This window comes from Meriones unguiculatus, chromosome X, assembly GCF_030254825.1.
Source record: "Meriones unguiculatus strain TT.TT164.6M chromosome X, Bangor_MerUng_6.1, whole genome shotgun sequence".
Classification (NCBI taxonomy): domain Eukaryota; kingdom Metazoa; phylum Chordata; class Mammalia; order Rodentia; family Muridae; genus Meriones; species Meriones unguiculatus.
This window is the reverse complement of record NC_083369.1, coordinates 20,235,619-20,257,871: the sequence shown is the minus strand read 5'-3', so window position 1 is coordinate 20,257,871 and position 22,253 is coordinate 20,235,619. Positions and strand designations below refer to the sequence as shown.

The following is a 22,253-nucleotide window of genomic DNA, read 5'->3' as shown; positions in this document are numbered from 1 at the left end:
CAGCTGGGATACAGAGTTAATAAAATGTAACTAATAATAAAAACTAAGAAAAAATTATAAAATAAAAGACATTATGAGCCGAATGGACCTAAGAGATAGAGAAAGTTTTACCAAAACACAGAATATAACATTTTTTGTTAATGGTATTTTATAGAGAAGGGCTTTTTTAATTTTTATTTTTGTATTAATTACAGTTTATTCATTTTTATCCCAGCTGTAACCCCCTCCCTCATTCCCTCTCATTCCACCCTCCTGCCCTCTTCTCCTCTCATGGCCCTCTCCATGTCCACTGAGAGGAGAGGACCTCCTCTCCTTCCATGTCCTTCCATGTGACCCTAGCTTATCAGGTCTCATCAGGACTGGCTGCATTGTACTCCTCTGTGGCTTGGTAAGGAGCCCGCTCAGGGTGAGGTGATCAAAGAGCCAGCCACTGAGTTCATGTCAGAGTCAGTCCCTCTTCCCCTTACTAGGGTACCCGCTTGGATACTGAGCTGCCATGGGCTACATCTGAGCATGAGTCCTAGGTTATATCCATAATTGGTCCTTGGTTGGAGTATCAGTCTCAGAAAAAAACCCTGGGCCCAGATTTTTTGGTTCTGTTGCTCTCCTTGTGGAGCTCCTGTTCCCTCCAGGTCTTTCTATCTCCCCCTTCTTTCCTAAGATTCTCTGCACTCTGTTCAAAGTTTGGTGATGAGTCTCAGCATCTGCTTTGATAGCCTGTTGGGTAGAGTCTTTCAGAGGCCCTCTGTGGTAAGCTCCTGTCCTGTGTCCTGTTTTCTCCCTCTTCCAATGTCCATCCCGATAGTCTTTCTCAGTGAGGACTGATCGTCTTACCCAGGGTCCTCCTTCTTGCTTAGCTTCTTTAGGTGTACAGATTTTAGTATGTTTATCCTATATTATATGTCTAATATCCACTTATAAGTGAGTATATACAATGTGCATCTTTCTTCTTCTGGGATACCTCACTCAGGATATCTTCTGGTTCCCACCATTTGCCTGCCAATTTCATGATTTCCCTGTTTTTAATTGCTGAGTAGTATACCATTGTGTAAATGTACCACAATTTCTGTATCACTTCTTCCACTGAGGGGCATCTGGGTTGTTTCCAGCTTCTGGCTATTATGAATAAAGCTACTATGAACACGTTTGAACAAATGTTCTTGTAGTATACTTGAGCATATTTTGGATATATGCCTAGGAGTGTCTGAGAAAGCACCAGATTGACTTCCAAAGTGGTTGTACAAGTTTACATTCCCACCAGCAATGAAAGGGTGTTCCCCATTCTCCACATCCTCTCCAGCATGCATTGTCAATTGATTTTTTGATCTTGGCCATTCTGATGGGTGGAAGGTGAAATCTCAGGGTTGTTTTGATTTACATTTCCCTGATGACTAAGGACGTTGAAACTTCTTTAAGTGTTTCTCTTCCATTCAATATTCCTCTACAGAGAATTCTGTTTAGCTCTTCAGCCCATTTTTTATTGGATTACTGGCTTTGTTGCTTTTTAACTTCTTTAGTTCTTTATATATTCTGGATATTAACCCTCTGTCAGATATAGGCTTGGTGAATAGTCTTTTCCAGTCTTTAGGCTGTCATTTTGTTCTGACGAGAGTGTCATTTGCTTTACAGAAGCTTTTCAGTTTCATGAGGTCCCACTTATTGATTGTTGATCTTAGAGTCTGTGCTGTTGGTGTTCTGTTCAGGAAGTTGTCACCTGTGCCAATGAGTTCAAAGCTCTTCCCCACTCTTTTCGTCAAACTGATTTAGTGTGTCTGGTTTTATGTTGAGGTCTTTGATCCACTTGGTCTTTAGTTTGGTGAAGGGTGATAAGTATGTATCTATTCGCATTTTTCTACATGAATACATCCAGTTAGACCAGCACCACTTTTTGAAGATGCTATCTTTTTGCATTGTATGGTTTTGGAATCTTTTTTTCAAAAATCAGGTGTCCATAAGTGTGTGGGTTTATTTCAGGGTCATATATTTGATTCCATTGATCCATCAGTCAGTTTCTATGTCATTACCATGCAATTTTTACTACTGTTGCTCTATAGTACAGCTTGAGATTAGGGAAAGAGATACCACCAGAGGATTTTTTATAGTAGAGGATTGTTTTATTGTTTCTGGGTTTCTTGTTATTCCATATAAAGTTGAGAATTTTTCTTTCATGGTCTGTAAATAATTGTTGGTAATTTGGTGGGAGTTACATTGAATCTGTAGATTGCGCTTGGTAAGATGGCCATTTTTACTATGTTATTCCAAACCATGAGCATGGGAGATCTTTCCATCTTCTGATATCTTCTTCTATTTATTTCTTCAGAGACTGAAATTTCTTTTTTTATACAAGACTATCACTTCCTTGGTTACTCACACCAAGGTGCTTTGTGTCCTTTGTGGCTATTGTGAAGGGTGTTGTTTTTGTAATTTCATTCTCAGCCCTTTTGTCTTTGGTATACAGGAGGGCTTCTAATTTTTTGAGTTAATTTTTTTTATCCAGGCACTTTGCTGAAGGTGTTTATTAGCTGAAAGAGTTCTCTGGTTGAATTTTTGTGGTCGCTCATATATGCTGTCATATCATATGCAAATAGTGGTACTTTGACCTTCGTACTTTCCAATTTGTAATCCCTTGATCTCTTTTAGCTGTCTTATTATTCTAGCTAGGACTTCAGGTACTATGTCGAAGAGATATGGAGAGAGTGGTCAGCTTTGTCTTGTCCCTGATTTCGGTGGGATTGATTTAAGTTTCCCTCTGTTTAGTTTGTTGTTGACTATAGGCTTGTTATATATTGCCTTTACTTTGTTTATGCATGTACCTTGTACCCCTGATATATCCAAGACTTTATACAGGAATGGGTGTTGGAGTTTGTCAAATGCTTTTTAGGCATCTAAGGAGATTATCACGTGGTTTTTCTACTTCAGTTTGTTTATATGGTGGATTACGTTGATGTATTTCCATATATTGAACCACCCCTGCATGCCTGGGATGAGGCCTACTTGGTCACTTTGGATGATCTTTTATGTGTTCTAGGATTCTGTTTGCAAGTAAATTATTGAGTATTTTTCATCAATGTTCATAAGAGAGATAGGTCTGAAGTTCTTTTTTGTTGGGTCTTTTTTTGTGGTGTAGGTGTCAGGGTGACTGTTGATTCATAGAATGAGTTTGGCAGTGTTCCTTCTGTTTCTATTTTGTGGAACAGTTTGATGAGAATCGGAGTTGGCTTTTCTTTGAATGTCTGGTAGAATTCTACACTGAAACCATCTGGCCTTGGGCTTTTATTGGAAGGGAGACTTTTGATGACTGCTTATATTTTATTTACCTGATGTTGATTTAATTTTGGTAAATGGAATCTATCAAGAAAATTGTCCATTTCATTTAGATTTTCCAACTTTGTGGCACATAGCCTTTTGTTGTTGTTGTTGTTTTTCATACATTGAAGTTTTATTGTGAAAATAATAGAACACAGTTCTCTGGGACTATTCAAGAACTTCTAATTGCTTCCTAAAGGAAGGAAAAAACATACAACTTTTCTCTCTTTTTTTACCCTTTTGCTATTCCCAGCTTTGAGAGAGTGCCTAAATCAGTTTTAAGTGTAGATATTAAAGAAACAATGCAGACTTTGGATTTTCCTAGGCCCTGTGTGACTTTCCCCCAATTCTTGATGCAAGCTGCAGGGAAGTAATTTAATTTATTTAACCTTCAAATTTCAGCTGTAACATCAGAAATTATGCATCTCTTTTTAGTTTTGGGAAGTTAAGTGTTTTTAAATGAGGCAATCCCCAAGAAATTGGGAATTAAAGTTATTAAATTACTCTTGGAGAGTTATAAACTTGATATATAATGTTTCCCAGCAACATTTCACAAAGGACTTACTGTTCCTTTAGTGTACAGTGAAGGCTTACATGTAGGAATGCTGAGGTTTTACTCTACTTTCACATACTTACCACTTCTTTTTTCTTTTATTTATTAATTACACTTTATTCACTTTGTATCCCCCATAAATCCCTCCCTCCTCCCCTCCCAATCCCACCCTCCATCCCCTTACTGCATGCATGCCCCTCCCCAAGTCCACTGATAGGGGAGGTCCCCTCTCCTTCCTTCTGATCTTAGTCTATCAGATCATATCAGGACTGGCTGCATTGTCATCTTCTGTGGCCTGGTAGGGCTGCTCCCCCCTCAGGGGGAGGTGATCAAAGAGCAGGCCAATAAGTTCATGTCAGAGACAGACCCTGTTTCCATTACTTTACAACCTACTTGGACACTGAACTACCATGGGCTACATCTGTGCAGGGGTTCTAGGTTATCTGCATGCATGGTACTTGGTTGAAGTATGAGTCTCAGGAAAGGCCCCTGTGCTCAGATTTTTTGGTTCTGTTGCTCTCCTTGTAGAGGTCCTGTCCTCTCCAGATCCTACTATTTCCTACTTCTTTCATAAGATTCCATGCACTCTGCCCCAACAGTTAGCCATAAGTCTCAGCATCTGCTTTGATAGTCTGCAGGGCAGAACATTTCAGAGGCCCTCTGTGGCAGGCTCCTAACATTTTTCCTGTCTTCTTCTTCTGATGTCCATCCTCTTTGGCATATAGGTTTTTGTAGTAAGACCTAAAGATTGTTTGGATTTACTCAGTGCCTGTTGTTATGTCCCTCTTTTCATTTCTGATTTTGCTAATTGGGATAGTTTCTCTATGTCTTTTAGTTAGTTTGGCTAAGGGTTTGTCTATCTTGTTGATTTTCTCAAAGAACCAGCTCTTGGTTTCATTGATTCTTTGACTAATTTTGTTTGATTCTAATTTATTGATTTCAGCCCTGAGTTTGATGATTTCCAGCTGTTTACTCCTCTTGGGTGTGTCTGCTTCTTCTTTTTCTAGGGCTTTCAGATGGGCCATTAAGTTGCTCGTATGAGATGTTTTAAAATTCTTCTTGAAGATACTTAGTGATATGAATTATGCTCTTAGCACTGCTTTCATTGTGTTCCATAAGTTTGGGTATCTTGTGCCTTCATTTTTATTGAATTTTAGGAAGTCTTTCATTTCTTTCTTTCTTCCCTAACTCAGCTGTCATTGAATAGGGAGTTGTTCAGTTTCCATGTGTGTGTAGGCTTTTTGCTATTTCTGTTTTTGTTGAGGTCCATCTTTAGTCCACAGTGGTCAAATCCAATACAGGGGATTATTTCAATCTTCTTGTATCTGTTGAGGTTTGCTTTGTGACCAACTATATGGTCTATTTTGGAGAAGGTTCCATGAGGTGCTGAAACTTCAGGAAAATGAGTTTAAAGCTATGCTTATCCAGTTATTAGAGGCACATAAAGAGGAAATGAACAAGCTCTCACAGAAATAACCACACGTGTTGGCAGAGAAAGAGGAAATGAACAACATTCCTAGCCATCAGAGAGATGGAAATCAAAACGACCCTGAGATTTCACCTTTCACCCATCAGAATGGCTAAGATCAAAAACTTAAGAGACAACGCATGCTGGAGAGGTTGCAGAGAAAGGGAAACCCTCCTCCATTGCTGGTGGGAATATAAAGTTGTATAACCAGTATGAAAATCAATCTGGCGCTTTCTCAGACAATCAGGAATACTGCTACCTCAAGATCCAGTTATACCACTCCTAGGCATATATCCAAAAGATGTTCAAGTACAGAACAAGGACATTTGCTCAACCATGTTTGTAGCAGCTTTATTCGTAATAGCCAAAACCTAGAAACAACGCAGATGTCCATCAACGAAGGAATGGATACAGAAATTGTGGTACTTTTATACAATGGAATACTACTCAGCAATTAAAAACAAGGAAATCATGAATTTTGCAGGCAAAAGTTGGGATCTAGAAAAAAAAAATCATCCTGAGTGAGATATCCCAGGAGCAGAAAGAGACACACAGTACATACTCACTTATAAGTCGGTACTAGACCTATAAGATAGGATAAACATACTAAAATCTGTACACCTAAAGAAAATAAACAAGAAAGAGGACCAGGGGTAAGATGATCAATCCTCACTTAGAAAGACAATGGGGATGGACATTGGAAGTAGGAGAAAACAAGTAACAGGACAGTAGCCTACCACAGAAGGCACCTGAAAGATTCTACCTAGCAGTGTATCAAAGCAAATGCTGAGACCCATAACCAAGCCTTCAGCAGAGTGTAGAGAATCATATGAAGGAAGGAGAAGTTAGTATGACCTAGAGGGGACAGGAGACCCACAAGGTCCAAATATATCTGGGCACTGGGGTGTTCTCTGAGATTGTTTTTCCAACCAAGGACCATGCACAGATATAACCTGTAACTCCTGCTCAGACATAGCCCATGGTAACTCAGTATCCAAGTGGGTTCCCTAGTAAGGGGGACAGGAATTGTTTCTGACATGAACTCAATGTCTGGCTCATTGAGCTTCCCCTCCTCCCTGAGGGGCGAGCAGCCATGCTAGGCCACAGATAAGGACATTGGAACCATTCTGAAGACACCTGATAAGCCAGGGCCAGACTGAAGGAGAGGAGGACGTCCCCTCTCAGTGGACTCAGAAGGGGGCAAAGAGGAGATGAGGGAGGGAGGGGAGGATTGGGAGGGAAAGAGGGAGAATGCTACAGCTAGGATACAAGTGAATATATAAAATTATTCAAAAATAAATATATTAAAAAAAGAGAAAATGAACAAATCTCTCAAAGAAATAGCTACAGAAATGGAGGAAATAACCCAAGCTCTCAAAGAAATACAGACAAATAAAGAGGAAACAACCCAAGCTCTCAAAGAAATACAGGTAAATACAGCCAAACAAATAGAGGCACAATTAGAGGCACAATTAGTGGCATATAGAGAGGCTACAAACAACAACAACAACAACAACAACAACAAAATAGAAGCCGTCATAGAAAGACAGCAACCCACATTCAAACAGATGAAGGAAATGGAGCAAGACATGAAAACAGAGTTAGAATGAAACACAAGAAAAACACAAACACAGAAAACCCTGGAGCTTGAAAACTTAGAGAAAAGACCAAGAATCACAAAGGTAAGCATCACCAACAGAATACAAGAGATGGAAGAAAGAATCTCAGGTGCTGAAGATACACTTGTAGAAATTGATACTTCTCCCAAAGAGAAAATAAAATCGAAAATGTTCCAAACACAAAACATCCAAGAAATCAAGGACACCATGAAATGATGAAATCTAAGAATAATAGGAATAGATGAAAAAGAAGATACCAGGCTCCAAGGTCTGGAAAATATTTTCAAGAAAACTCAAACATGAAAATTTTCCCAACTTAAAGAAAGAGATGTCCATAAATATACAAGAGGCCTACAGAACACCAAATAGACTAGACCAGAAAAGAAACTCCTCATGTCAAATCATAATCAAAACGCTAACTCTACAGAACAAAGAAAATATATTAAAAGCAGCAAGGGAAAAAACTAAGTAACATATAAAGAACAGCTATCAGAACCACACCAGACTTCTCAACAGAAACTATGAAAGCCAGAAGGGCTTGGGCAGTTGTCATGCTGAATTTATGAAACAACAGATGCCAACCCAGATTACTATACCCAGGAAAGCTTTCAATCAATAGATGGAGAAAAAAGAATTCTCAATGACAAAACAAAACTTAAACAATACCTACACAGCAACCCAGCCCTACAGAAGATACTAGAAAGAAAAATACAATGCAATGAAAAAAAAAAAAAAAAAACTACACCCAAGAAAACATAGGATACAATAAAAAAAAAACCTAACATTCATTGGTCACTATTATCTATTGACATCAATGGACTCAACTCTCCAATAAAAAGACACAGACTAACAGAATGGTTACAGAAACAGGATCCAACATTCTGCTGCATCCAAGAAACACACCTCTGCAACAAAGATAAAGAATACCTCAGAGTAAAGGGCTGGAAAAAATCTTTTTCATGCAAACAGACCTAGAAAACAAGCTGGGGTAGCTATCCTAATATCTAATAAAATAGACTTTCAACCAAAATTAATCAAAAAAGATGAGGAGGGGCACTTCATTCTCATCCAAGGAAAAATCCACCAGGAGGACATCACAGTTGTTTACATCTATGCCCCAAATACAAGAGCTCCTACATTTGAAAACAAAACGTTATTAAAGCTTAAATTGCACATCGATCCCAACACCTTAATAGTTGAAGACTTCAACACTCCATTTTCACCAATGAACAGATCATCTAGAAAGAAGCTAAATAAGGAAATAAAGGCACTTACAGAGGTCTTAAATCAAATGGATCTAATAGATGTCTACAGAACTTTTCACAGAATATAACTTAATCTCAGCACCTCACAGAATATTCTCTAAAATTGATCACATACTTGGTCACAAAGCAAGTCTCAACAGATATAAAAAAAATACCCATGAAATCATTCCCTGCATTTCTATCAGATCACCATAGATTAAATCTAGATATCAATACCAACAGTAAGCCAAAAAACTCATGAAAACTGAACAATTTTCTACTGAATGAAAAATGGATAGAGATAGAAATAAAAAGAAGTCAAAGACTTTCTAAAATTTAACAAAACTTGATACACAACATATCCAAACTTATGGTACACAACAAAAGTGGTACTAAGAAGAAAGTACACAGCACTAAGTGCCTATATAAAAAATGGCAAGATCTCATATTAGCAACTAAATAGAATATCTGAAATCTCTAGAACAAACAAGAATTAAGCATAACTGATAGGACTAGATAACATATCTAATCAAACTGAAGGCTGAAATCAATAAAATAGAAACAAAGAGAACAATAAGAATAATCAATCAAAACCAATAGGTTCTTTGAGAAAAACAACAAGATATTCAAACCCTTGTACAAACTAGTTTTAGAGAGAGAGTATCCAAATTAACAAAATCAGAAATTAAAAGGGGGAAATAACAATAGACACTGAGGAGATTCTGAGAATCATGAGGACACATATTAAACACTTGTACACCTCAAAATTGAAAAACCTAAAAAAAAATCAATTGCTTTCTCAATAGGTGACACTCATAAAAGTCAAATTAAGATCATGTAAGCTATTTAAATATGTCTATAACCCCTAGTGAAATAGAAATGATTAAAAGTCTCACAACCAAAAAAGCTCAGGGACAGATGGTTTTATTACAAAATTCCACCAGACTTTCAAGAGTTAATGCCAATACTACATAAATTATTCCACATAGTAGAAACACAAAGAACACTGTACAATTCTTGAGGCCACCATTACTCAGAAAACCAAACCACATAAAGATTTAACAAAGAGAATTACAGATCTATTTCCCTTATGAACATAGATAAAAAAATACTCCAGAAATTACTTGCAAACTAAATCCAAGAGCACATAATAAAGTTCATCCACCATGATCAAGTAGGCTTCATCCCAGAGATGCAGGGATGGGTCAATATCTGAATATCAGTAAATGTAATCCACTGTATAAATAAACTGAATGAAAAAAATCTACACAATCATCTCAATAGATGCAAAAAAGGCCTTTGACGAAACACAACCCCCCCAATGAAAAAAGTCTTGGAGAGATTAGGGATACAAGGGACATATCTACATATAATAAAGGCAAGTTATAGCAAGGATATAGGCAATATTCAATTTCATTGGAGGAAAACACACAAAAAAAATTTCACTAAACTCAAGAATAAGACAATGTTGTCCATTGTCCCCATATCTATTCATCATAGTACTTGAAGTTCCAGCTAGAGCAGAGAGACAACTGACAGATATCAAGGCGATAGATTGGAAGGGAAGAACTCATAGTATCATTATTTACAGGTGGTGTAATGGTATACATAAATTACCTTAAAAATTCTACCAGGGTACTAGCTTTGGTAGCACATATACTAAAATTGGAACAATACATAGAAGATTAGCATGGCCCCTGAGGAAGGATGACACACAATTTCGTCAAGCGTTCCATATTTTTAAGAAAACAAACACACAATCACCATCAATTCCACAATAAACGGAACTAACAATCATTGGTCACTAATATCTATTAACATAAAAAGACACAGACTAACAGAATGGTTGCAGAAACAGGGTCCAACATTCTGCTATATTCAAGAAACAAACCTCTGCTACAAAGACAGATACTGCCTCAGAGTAAAGGGCTGGAAAAAGATCTACTAGGCAAACACACACAAGAAGCAAGGTGGAGTAGCCAACCTAATATCTAATATAATAGACTTTCAACCAAAATTAATCTGAAGAGATGGAGAAGGACACTTCATTCTCATCAAAGGAAAAATCCACCAGGACAACATCACAATTCTGAACATCTATGCACCAAACACAAGGGGTCCTGCATTTGTCAAAGAAACATTAAAGCTTGAATCACACATTGATCCCAATATCGTAATAGTGGAAGACTTCAACACCTCACTGTCGGCAAGGAACAGATCATTGAAACAGGAGGTAAACAGAAAAATAATGACACTTACAAAGGTCTTAAATCAAATGGACCTAATACATGTCTACAGAACCTTTCAACAGAACGCAAAATAGTGTATCTTCTTCTCAGCACCTCATGGAACCTGTACATGAGGTAAAGAAACACTGTGACGAAGGCAACTCTTATGAAGGAAATCATTTAACTGGGGACTTGTTTACAGTTTAGTCCATTATCATCTTGGCAGGGAGCATGGAGCTGGAGAAGTAGCTAAGAGCTACATCCAGATCCATAGGCAGAAAGGGGGACAGAGAGAGTCAGAGACATGGGGACAGAGAAAGGGAGACAGGGCCTTGTATGGGCTTTTGAAACTTCAAAATTCACCAACAAGGACACACTTCCTCTAATAAAGCCATACATACTCCAACAAGGCACCTCCTAATCCTTCTCAAATAGAGCTACTCCCAGGTGATTAAGAATTCAAATATATGAGTCTATGGGGACTCATTCAAATATATGAGTCTATGGGGGAGTCATTCTTCTTCAAACCATCACACTTGACTAAGATATATTTTTGATTCTATTGAGAAAGGTTCTGTTTTCTTAATTCACTTTTTAGTCCATTTGTCTGTCATATGTATATAGGGTGGCTACTGATTTTTATGAGTTAATTTTGTATCCAGCTACTTTGTTAAAAGTGTTAATCAGTTATAGCAGTTTAACAGTGAAGTTTTTAGGGTCTTTAATGGAAAATATCATATCATCTGCAAATAAAGTTACTTTTTCTTCCTTTCCCATATGTATCCCACTGAACTCTTTCAGTTGTCTCACTGTTCTAGGTAAGATTTTACATATTAACTTGGTATGGTGGCTCATGCCTTTAGGCTCAGCACATGGACAGCAGAGGCAGGTGGATCTCTGTGAGTTCGAGTCTAGCCTGGTCTACAAAGCAAGTTCCAGGACAGCCAGGGCTCTATATACAGAGAAACCCTTTCTTAAAAACAAACAAACAAACAAAAATACCACTGTGAATATGTATGAAGAGAGTGGATGTCCTTTTCTTGTTCCAGATTTTAGTTAAAATGTTTGAATTTCTCTTTGTTTAGGTTGATGTATGCCATGGGCTTGTACTAAATTGACTTCATTATGTTGAGGCATGTTTTTTTCTTTTTATTTATTTATTTTTTTAATTATTATTTTTTATTAATTACAGTTTATTCATTTTCTATTCCAGCTGTAGCCCCCTCTATCATCCCCTTCCAATCCCACCCTTTGTCCCTCATCTCTTCCCATGCCCCTCTTCAAGTCCACTGATAGAAGAGGACCTCCTCCCCTTCCATATGACCCTAGCCTATCAGGTCTAATCAGGACTGGCTTCATTGTTTTCCTCTGTGGCCTGGTAAGGCTGTTCCCTCTGCCTCCAGCAGGAGATGATCAAAGAGCCAGCCACTGAGTTCATGTCAGAGTCAGTCCCTGTTCCCCTTACTAGGGTACCCACTTGGACACTGAACTGCCATGGGCTACATCTATGCAGGGGGTTTTAGGTTATCTCCATGCATGGTCCTTGGTTGGAGTACCAGTCTCAGAAAAGACCCCTGTGACCAGATTTTTTGGTTCTGTTGCTCTCCTTGTGGAGCTCCTGTCCCCTCCAGGTCTTTCTATCTCCCCCTTCTTTCATAAGATTCCCTGCACCCTGCCCAAAGTTTGGCTATGAATCTCAGCATCTTGATACCCTGCTGGGTAGAGTCTTTCAGAGTTTCTCTGTGGTAGGTTCCTGTCCTGTTTCCTGTTTTTTCCCTCTTATAGTGTCCATCCTTTTTGAGGCTTGTCTTTTTTTATCAGTACTCTTTCCAGGACTTTTATCATGAAGGGATGTTGGATTTTGTCAAATGACTTTTCTGAACCTAGTAGATGATCTTATGGTTATTGTATTTCAGTCTCTTTATGTGGTCAGTTGCATTCATTATTTTATGAATATTGGACCTTGCCTGCATTTCTGGGATAATGCCTAAGTACTCATGATGAATAATCTTTGATGTGTTCTTAGATTTAATTTGCAAATATTTTATTGAGAATTTTTGTTATCTATGTTTATAAAAGATATTGGTCTATAACTTTCTGGTTTTGTTGAATGTTTGTGTGGATTTGGTATCAGGGTAATTGCAGCCTTGTAAGAAGAATTAGGAAATGTTCTTTCTGTTTCTATTTTGTGGAATAATTTGAGGAGTGTTAGGATTAATTCTTCTTTGAAAGTCTGGTAGAATTCTGTGTGAATACAGCTGTTCCTTGCTTTCTTCTTCTTTCTTTCTTTCCTTCTTTCCTTCCTTCTTTCTTTCTTTCCTTCCTTCCTTTCTCCCTTCCTTCCTTCCTTTCTTCCTTCCTTCTTTCCTTCCTTCCTTCCTCCTTCCTTTCTTCCTTCCTTCTTTCTTTTTTTTTTCTTTTTTTGGTTGTGAAACATTTAATTACTGCTTGTATTTCGGTGGGATGTGGAAGGTGTGATTAAATGATTAAATTGCTTATCTGATCTTGATTTTACTTTGGTTGGTCATATATACAAATAAATTTACCCATTTCTTTGAATTTTTCATTTGTTTAAATATAAATTTTAAGGAATGTCCTTATGGGTCTCAGGATTTCCTCAGTGTTTATTGTAATAACCCCCCCTTTTATCTCTAATTTTATTTATTGGATCTCTTATGTTTATCTTTTAGTTTATTTGGCTAAGAGTTTGTCAGTCTTGTTGATTTTCTCAAAGAACCAACTGTCCATCTCATTGATTCTTTATATTTTTTGTTTATATTTTATTAATTTCAGACTAGATTTTTATTATTTCTTGCCCTTTACACTTTTGAGGTATTATTTTTTCTTGTTGTTCTGGAGCTTCCAAGTATGTTGCTAAGTTACTAATATAAGATCTCCCCTCATCCCACCTCCACTATTTTTTTTCGAGACAGGACAGCCTTGGCTGTCTTTGACCTGGGTTTTTAGACTAGGCAGGCCATGAACTTCTGGAGATCCACCTGCCTCTGCCTCCCAAGTGCTAGTATTAAAGGGCTGAGCTTCTCCATTTTTATTAAATTGTTATTTTTTATATTACAGTTTATTCACTTGGTATTTCAGCTGTATCTTCCTCCCTCATTCCCTCCCAATCCCACCCTCCTTCCCTTATCTCATCCCATGTCCCTCTTCAAGTCCACTGATAGGGGAGGTCCTTCTCCCCTTCCATTTGACCCTAACTTATCAGATCTCATCATGACTGGCTGCACTGTCCTCCTCTGTGGCATGGCAAGGCTGCTCTCCCCCAACTGCAAACATGCCTGATGCTTGCAGAAGTCATAAGACGACATCAGATCCTCTGGAACTGGAGTTATGGATGGTTGTGAGCCAACACGTAGTTGTGGGAACTGAACCCATGTTTTCTGCAAGAGCAATGAGTATTAACAGTTGAGACATCTCTCCAGTCCCTAATTTTTTTATTTTTTAAGAAAAGATTTATTTTTAATTTTTTTTGTGTGTGTGTGTACACTGTGTGTGAGGATTTCTGTGAGGGTCAGAGAGGATATCAGTTCCTCTATAGCTGAATGTATAGGTGATTGTAAGCTGACTGATGTGGGTGCAAGAAACTGAACTTAGATCATCTGGAAGAGCAGTCTCTTGAATTCAGAACTTCCTATAATTGACTTATTATATTGGCTCCCTTACTTTATTCATCAGTTTGAATTATCCTTGGAGTCGCTGGTCATTTTTCAAAATGAATTTTGATTTATTTATATTTTATGTGTTTCTAAGTTGTGATATTTGCATTTGTTGAGCTGAGTGTCTTTTTTAACTCTATTTTGGAAATATTTTACTAGTCAGCCTTAATTTTGAGGTCTCCACCACAACACTGAAAGAGAAGAAAACAAACTACTGTGCCAGAAACACTACCAAATTAAATCATGAGGAAAGATACAATTTGAACCCAGTCAAGCCATCTATAGGCCAATAACACTAGAAAATAAAGTAGCAATGGTAATGCAGAGTAAGCTATGAAGTTAAGGATTCACTAGGAGGAGAAATGTAATTTTATAAAAGAAGGTAGGCAATGTGGGCATGGAAAAAGAAAAGGAAAAAAACCCACATGTTAAATAAAAGAAAAATGAAAAACAAAAACAAAAACAAAACACCTAAGAATCGTATCTTTAGCTCCTTCTTTTACATTTCATCTAGTAATGGACTGAATTTAAATATAATGACTAAATCTTTTGGTGGAGGAAATTTCAAAAGGGTGTATCATTTAGGCTGTAGCATAATTGGTATCCACTGCACTTACTCATGTCTATAGTAAAATAAAGATGCAGGAAGAGGAGGCTATAAAGATGGTTCAGAGGTTAAAAATATTTGCTGCTCTTGCTGAAGACTGGAGTTCAGTTCCCAGCACTTGAGCTGTGTTGCTTACAATTTTGTATAAGTTCAGCTCCAGGTGATTGAATGCTAGCTTCCTGCCTGCATGGGCTCACGCATTCACATGCACATGCATACATGCATAAACATACATGCAAATAGATATACAAATAAATCTTCAAGAAAGAAGAAAACGTAGAGCAAAACAGTATGGAAAATGTAAAGTTTGTTGAGGAAATCAGAGTAGGTTTAAAATTGTGAAGAAGAAAGCTGTAGACAAAGCATCTGTAACTGTTAAAAAGATTAGAGACATTAAAGAGAAATTTCCCTTGAATGAGAAAGGTTTTTTTAGGGCAAAGTTCCATGTTGTGATAATGTTAAAACATTTGTAAGGAGAGAACTTACATTGAAAATGCCACTGAAGGGTTGCTCAAAAATAACTATCTAGGAAGTGTTTTTCCAGGTTCAGCAACAAAGGCATACAAGGGCTAATTTGCCATGATGGAAGGGAGCTAGACCACATCTTGATATCCCAGCTGAACTTAGAAGCATCATACCCACGATTGTAGTGAGAATTTTTGGTCTCTTAAAAAACACAGAAATGTTATGTGAATATGTTTTTGTTTTAATCCCAGGTGTGGTATAAGGGGCTGCTTAAGACAAATCATAGCTAACTATGATTGGTCTCATGTTCTGGCAGTAGCATGATTTTGGCAGCTGACAACTGGAGTTCTGAGGACTCTTAAAAGGGTACTTAAATGTGAGAGCCCTAAGAGGCATGACTGCTGCTCCCCTATTTCTGCTGCTCCTGCTGTTGTTGCTATTTGATGGATTGCTGGTTGCTGGTTGAAGATATCCTAAGTGCAAAGATCAAATTTGTCCCAATGAACTGGACTCTCTTAATTAACAGGAAACAGTTTAATGATAATGATGCCTTCTTCCCCCTCTAACCTTCTTTCTCTCCTACTTAGTGTTGGGAGAGAAGAGGTGGTGTAGGGAGGTAAGAAAAAGAACCCAGTAAAATAGCCAAAAGTTTGGCTATACATGGTGGTGCGTTTACAGGCACATGAAATGAAAGACTTTGGGGACATCAAGTCTTGTACCAAGGTTCCTGGGAGGTGTTGAGACCCAGACAATCTACTTGTAAGGAGGCCTTAAAGGTCCATTGCATGAAACTGGGAAAGTGAATTTGCCTTGAAAACTCCAAGATGTTGACAGTACCAATACAATAAGACTTCTACTGAGAAAATCTGTAAGTATCAATGGAGTCATTAGGCCACAGAGGAGGACATTGCAGCCAGTCCTGATGATACCTGATAAGCTAGGGTCAGAAAGAAGGGGAGGAGGACCTCCCTTATCAGTGGACTTGGAAAGGGGCAGGGAGGAGATGAGGGAGGGAGCATGGGATTGGGAGGGATTGAGGGAGGAGACTACGGCTGGGATAAAAAATAAATAACCTGTGATTAATATAAAAAATAAAAATTATAATAAAAAAGAGAACTTACATGTGTTACAGGTAGCAGACCTGGAGGAGTAGAGAATCCCAAGCTCAGATGATGCCATCATAAGTCCCAGATGTGACACATTAAAGGTGCAAGATTTGCTGTTTTTGCTTTTACTTTAATCTGATTTCTTTTTTCTTGCTATTACCTTATCCCTCCCTTTTGGAATAGGAATATTTATTCTGGGGCCTTGTATGTTGGAAGTATGTAACTTGTTTTCTGATTTTATAGATATTCATGGTTAAGAAATTATCTTGAGTTTTAGAAACCAATTTACAACGTAGAATATTGTTGGAAAGGACAAAATGCATTTGAAACTGAGCCAGAATATTGTGGTCTAAAGTTATTTGTTTGAGCATAAACTTGAGAAGTAATGAGATGTCAAGAGCAATTTTGACTGTCAACTAATTCGGAGTTGTCATTTCCATGAGAATACACAGCTGATTGTGTCTGTGAGGCTGTTTCCAGAAAGGCTTAACTGATGAAAAAAGATCCATCCTAAATGAACTACAGTCCCAGACTGCACAAAAGGAGAAATATAGCTGAACAGTAGCATTTATCTTTTTCTGCTTCCTGTGAATGTAGTGTGATCAGTTGCTTCATGATTCTGCCTCCGTACCTTCCCAAGAATGATGGGCTGTACCATCGCTGTGCACCAGAATAAGGCCTTTTCTTAAGCTCCTTTTCTCAGGTATTTTGTCATATAAATGAGAAAAATAACTAATGAATTTTCCTGCCTCTTTCTACCTTTCAATGGTTCCCTTCCTCCTATTTGCTGTGGTATGACACCCCCCACCGTGTATATGTATATGTATATGTATATGTATATGTATATGTATGTCTATAGGTATATGTATATATTTAAACTTAAATTCTGCATATAAGAAAAAAAATGTGACACTTGTTTTTCTTTCATTTCAGCACAGTTGTTACTATTTTTCTCATTTTAGACCTGTTCCTCCTTCTTCATACTTTTTTCTACTTTTGAGTCATATACAATATTTATGTTTTTATGTTTATATTAGATGCAGTAGAAAAGTCAGTTTTTTTCTTTCTAAACCTGAGTAATTTTACTTAAAATGATAATAACTGACTCACTCAATTTTCCTTCAAACAAAACACTTTTCTTTATATAGCACAATTTCCTTATCCATTAGTTGGTATATGGGCATTGAGGCTCTTTGTATGTCTTGCCTCTTCTGAATACTGCACCAATAAACATGGATATGCAAGTATCTCTGTGGCATTCTTGGATCCTTTGGTAATATATCCAGGACTAGTACACTTAGACCACACGCTAATTCTACTTTTAGTTTTCTGAGGCACCAGCCCACTGATTCTCATAGTGATAACAGTAGTTCAGTCTCACTAGTAGTCTGTGTATTAGTATCCCATTCTTATAACAAATTAATAGATGTATACTATTATTTTATAGTTCAAGTGATCAGAAATGTAAAATTAAAGTTTTGTTAAGGCTGCTGTTTTGTTTCTTCAGGCTTCAGATGTTTCCTAACAATTTTCAGCTTTTGGATTCTACCCTTATTCCTGTGCTTGTGGCCTCTTTTCTTATACTATCATTTATTGTTTCTGTAGTATCTCTCTCTCTCTCTCTCTCTCTCTCTCTCTCTCTCTCTCTCTCTCTCTCTCTCTCTCTTGGTTTCTTGAGACAGGGTTTTTTTCTGTGTAGCCTTGGCTGTCTTGGACTTGCTTTGTAGACCAGGCTGGCCTCAAACTCACAGAGATTCGCTGTCTCTGCCTCCCCGAATGCTGGAATTACATGTATGTGTTACCACAACTGGCTTAGCATGTCTTACTACTGTATCTAGTCATGTTGCCTTCATTTAGCAACAAATCTTAACCAACCTTAATCATACAAGGTAACATTCCTCAGCTTAAATTTCTTAAGTTAAATACATATACAAAGTGCATTTTACTATTTAACAACTTACTGACACTAGAGATTGGCATCTTTGAGGGTAAACATTCATCCTACCACAGATAATCACTGAGCTGACAAAAAACAGAGGTCTTTATGAAAGTGGTACATCTTTCAGAGTATGAAGATAAGGAAAGTGTCATTTCTAGGTTGGGAAATGACTTGAATACAGGTAGTGTGTATAGAAATTAGCAAAATTTATAAGACCCTTCAGAAGATTCAGAAAAATGGCACAATCACGTGGGAGGAGAAAAGTCCAGAACACACATTTGCCTTGAAGGCAGAAAGCTCCCAGGGTTGTGTATTAGTTATTCGGAGTTACAGAAAGTTCCTAAGTGAACCTTCAACTGGCAATGTGTAAACCACAGTTTTGAGGAAAGTTAATCTAGTAAGGACAGTATATAGGTACTAAATATTTTGTCTGTGTTGAAGCATCACTAATATCTAACGTTTAATCAAAAATATTTGATGACAAATTAGGTAGCAATTGCAAAGTAGAATGAGAAGGCAAAAGAAGAATAATTCTAGACTCTTCATCTATAGGAATGCAAGACACAAACAACAAGTGAAAACTTCCAATGGCATTTTTCAATGGAAGACAATTTCTGCTTTTTTTTTTTTAAGGTTAAAAAAAAAACATGTGAGGCTTACCTCATTGCAACATTACTTCCATCAATAACAACTGGTCTTAAATTATCACTATTGTCTATTTCATCTTCAAGAGACAATTCAGGGCTTGCAATCTCTCTGGAGCTAGCTCCTCGGGGCAATAACAGACTCAAGTTCACTTGCCCTTCTGAATCACCTTTGTTTCCAAGTTTGACAAGCTCTGCCAATACATCATTAATAAGGGACTCTGGGCCTAGTTTATTAAGCACTGATTGAATTTGTTCTTCTGCATAGCCCAGCTTTAGAGCAAAGTCCATCTTGGCTTGGTATTCCTTCTCCAAATCTTGCTTCCCATCCTGTAGAATGCTGCTCTGGGAGAAGCTTGGCCGGTCCAAGCAGGGTGACCTACAGAGCTGGCGATGTGGCTTGGAGGGCATCTCTTTCTTCTTCAACTGAGTGTCTGCAGATTGGTAGCTGTTGTGGCCACTCTTAAAGTTCATCTGTTCAGTGTCATTCTCAGAGCTCATCCATTCTTCAGAATCAGCATTGCCTCGGTTGGTGCTATCCTGCTTTGGCTGGTGCTTCTCTTCCTTGGAAGCACTCTTCTCCATTTTTGGTGTCTCCACTGCAGCTGTGGCTGTCATCCCGTTCACTGGGTATTCTGAGATCTAATCAGCTATTTTTCTTTTTAACCTGCTTCGAATCCATGTACAGTGGCATTCCTCTAGAGTCAAATGCTGGGGTAGCAATGGTGCAAGAGTTTGTCTGTTTGGTTTTGTATGTTCAGATGTTAGTGGTCTCTATAAAAAAAAAACACATATAGCGTAATCATATACAGTAAACTTCTGAGAAAAATCGAATACACAGTTTTTCTCTCAAAAATTACAGATTCTCTCACATTTGACTTTCCTTTTAAAATGATATAGAGAATCATTAATTCCAATCTTATAGGCAAAATTTCAGTAGGAGCAATAAAGCTATAATCACTGAAATTATAGCTAAACTTATTATTAATAATTTGAGAGACATTGCATTCTGACTATGTGTGTGTAAATGTGTGCACTTATGGGTAAGCATGTGTGTTTGGGGGGGATTGTTGACAGTACTCTTCTTCTTCTTTTTTGCTAGGAAAGTATTTTTAGATACCCCACCAGATCCATCTTGTTAAGGTTACAATCTTTCACCAAGTAGCTTATGTTCATCATTACTTTTTACAAAATATCAGGAATCTCATCTAAGGAAAGCAAATAAAGTCTAAAATCACTTTGAGACAACTATACAAAGAAAACATTACAAAGACATGTTCTAGACGTGAGAAAGTGTGTGCATATTTGTGCATGTGTGCACACACATTCTTATTTTAAGTGATAAACAAAAGGAACAAAAAAAGCTGTGAGTAGTGATGCATACCTCTAGTCCGATTAATTCAGAAGACCAAGACAGGAGATTCCCTTGAGCCTTGGGAGAGATATCCCTCCCAACAGGCAACACAGGGAGACCCTGTAAATTAGAATAAAAGAAGAAAATCAACTTAGCTTGTTTGATAAACATTAAAATACTTAATTTTACAGAAGAGGACTAGATTTTATTTCTAACTTCTCTTGTACACCTTTCACCTGTCCTGGCAATTTTCAATTTTATTTTTTTTTCTACCTTTGGAATTTGAGTTTTTCTTATGTTTGAAGTGAAGCTATTTATTGATATCTCACAGAATAACTGTAAGGATTGATTAAGAAAAATGATGAAAATTCTTAGAAATGTAAACAGAATTCAATGAATTCTCAACATACATATATAAGAAGCAGCAGATTCCACAGTGCATAAGGTTTTTCTTTGAGACAGTATCTCCTACTGTAGCCCAGGCTGGCCTTGAAATCATAGAAATCCTCTTGGCTTAGTCCTCTGAGTGGTAGAATTATAAATGTAAGTTAGTACATCTGTTTCAGAGATGGTTTTACATTTTTTATTTCATTTTTGAGAAGATTCTCACCATGTGGCTTGGCTAGCCTTGAACTTGCTATGCAGACCAAGATGGCCTTGAACTCATAGAAATCTAGAAGGCCCTGCCTGCTCAGTTCTGGAATTAAAGGCATGTACAAACATACTCACCTATTCGCTTACTTATTTTAATTTTTGAGATTATAATTACATCATTTTCTCCGTCCCATTTCTCCTTCCAACCCTCCCATGTAGCCTGCCTTTCTCTTCTTCAAGTTCATGGCTGCTTTTTCTTTAAGTATTCTTAAATAATTTTTATTTTTAAGGTTACTGGATCAAGGCTATAGGGCTATGAGCTTGGGAAATCTTTTTAAGCATCAGCTGTGTTTGCTAATATAAAACAAGGTTATCTATGTAACCAATATACTAGAGACTTCTGAGTTCTGTCAATTCTATTTGTAAAAGCAAGAAGAAAAGCTAGTTCTAACAGTGTTATGGCTGTTTCTTAAATTTGGGATTCATATCTGGAAACGTTCAGACAGAAATGACATTTCTGAAACGGTATTAAAGAAGTATGTAATGACTTCTCTAGTGACTACACTACTATTTTTGGCTTTAAATTTTTCTTTTAGCTGGGCATGGTGGCTTATGCTTGTAATTTCCTTGCAGTCTGATACAGGAATATTTCTACAAATTCAAGGCAAGCCTGGCATATACTGTGTAACCCTGTCTCAAAATACTTTTCCTTAGTTAATTACTGAATACAAAGATACTAGTTTTAATTTTGCTTTCCCATTAATCTGGGTTGTTCAAACTTTTAAGTTCATTTTTTTTGCAATTCCTGAATTTATTGATTTATATATTTTTCTCATCAGAATAAAATCTAGTGTACAAAGGTACTATATTTTTTGCCTAGCACTTATTTAAAGCCCCCAAATCACTTTAAAACAATCATTTACCTGACTTCATATTTATTTTGGAGAAATATTATTGTGTACTTATGAAAGTCTATTTTGTTGCTCTTAGTATACTATATATTACTTTACTTATTCTCACTTACCAGATGTTTGACTCTATTTACATTGACATCTGGTAAAAATTTCTACCATGTTCATAAAGATGCATAACATGATTTAAATGCCACATAGGCCAGAAACTCTTACTTAAATCATTAGTCATTGCAAATTTTCTCACTTAAAGGAACAGAAAAAAAAAAAACTTAGTAGAAATAAACTTGAGCCAACCTTTGAAACCTTTAAAATTTTTAAAAGAAACTGTTTCTTATTAATCCTACACCTTGTGTTGGTATATGCCACATAATTTTTGTTTTATTAGGTGTAATGGAAGTTTTGGTTTCTCTAAAACTCAGTTATGTAATGTTAATATGTTTTTATTTTAATCCCAAGTGTGGGATTTTAGTTTGGGCTTTAGTTTGTTTACAGCTAAGAGTTGTCTCCTGTGGGGCATGGTCTTTGCTAACTGGTAATG

At 37.2% G+C, this 22,253-nt stretch overlaps 1 protein-coding gene and 1 non-coding gene across 5 annotated transcripts in view; one reads left to right on the top strand and one right to left on the bottom strand.

Moving 5' to 3' along the window:
- Positions 1-22,253, bottom strand: part of Zc3h12b (zinc finger CCCH-type containing 12B) — a 231,871-nt gene that overhangs the window by 18,378 nt on the left and 191,240 nt on the right. For all 4 annotated transcript variants that reach the window (XM_060375016.1, XM_060375017.1, XM_060375019.1 and 1 more), the window contains 2 exons: positions 20,238-20,327; positions 18,870-19,627 (listed from right to left, as the gene is read on the bottom strand). In XM_060375016.1, coding sequence (XP_060230999.1) covers positions 18,870-19,471 — 602 coding nt within the window. In that variant the 5' untranslated portion in view covers positions 19,472-19,627; positions 20,238-20,327. The remainder of the gene's footprint in view (positions 1-18,869; positions 19,628-20,237; positions 20,328-22,253) is intronic.
- LOC132650311 (U6 spliceosomal RNA) lies at positions 9,826-9,932 on the top strand. Its single transcript, XR_009588678.1, has one exon. It is a non-coding gene; the product is annotated as a U6 spliceosomal RNA (small nuclear RNA).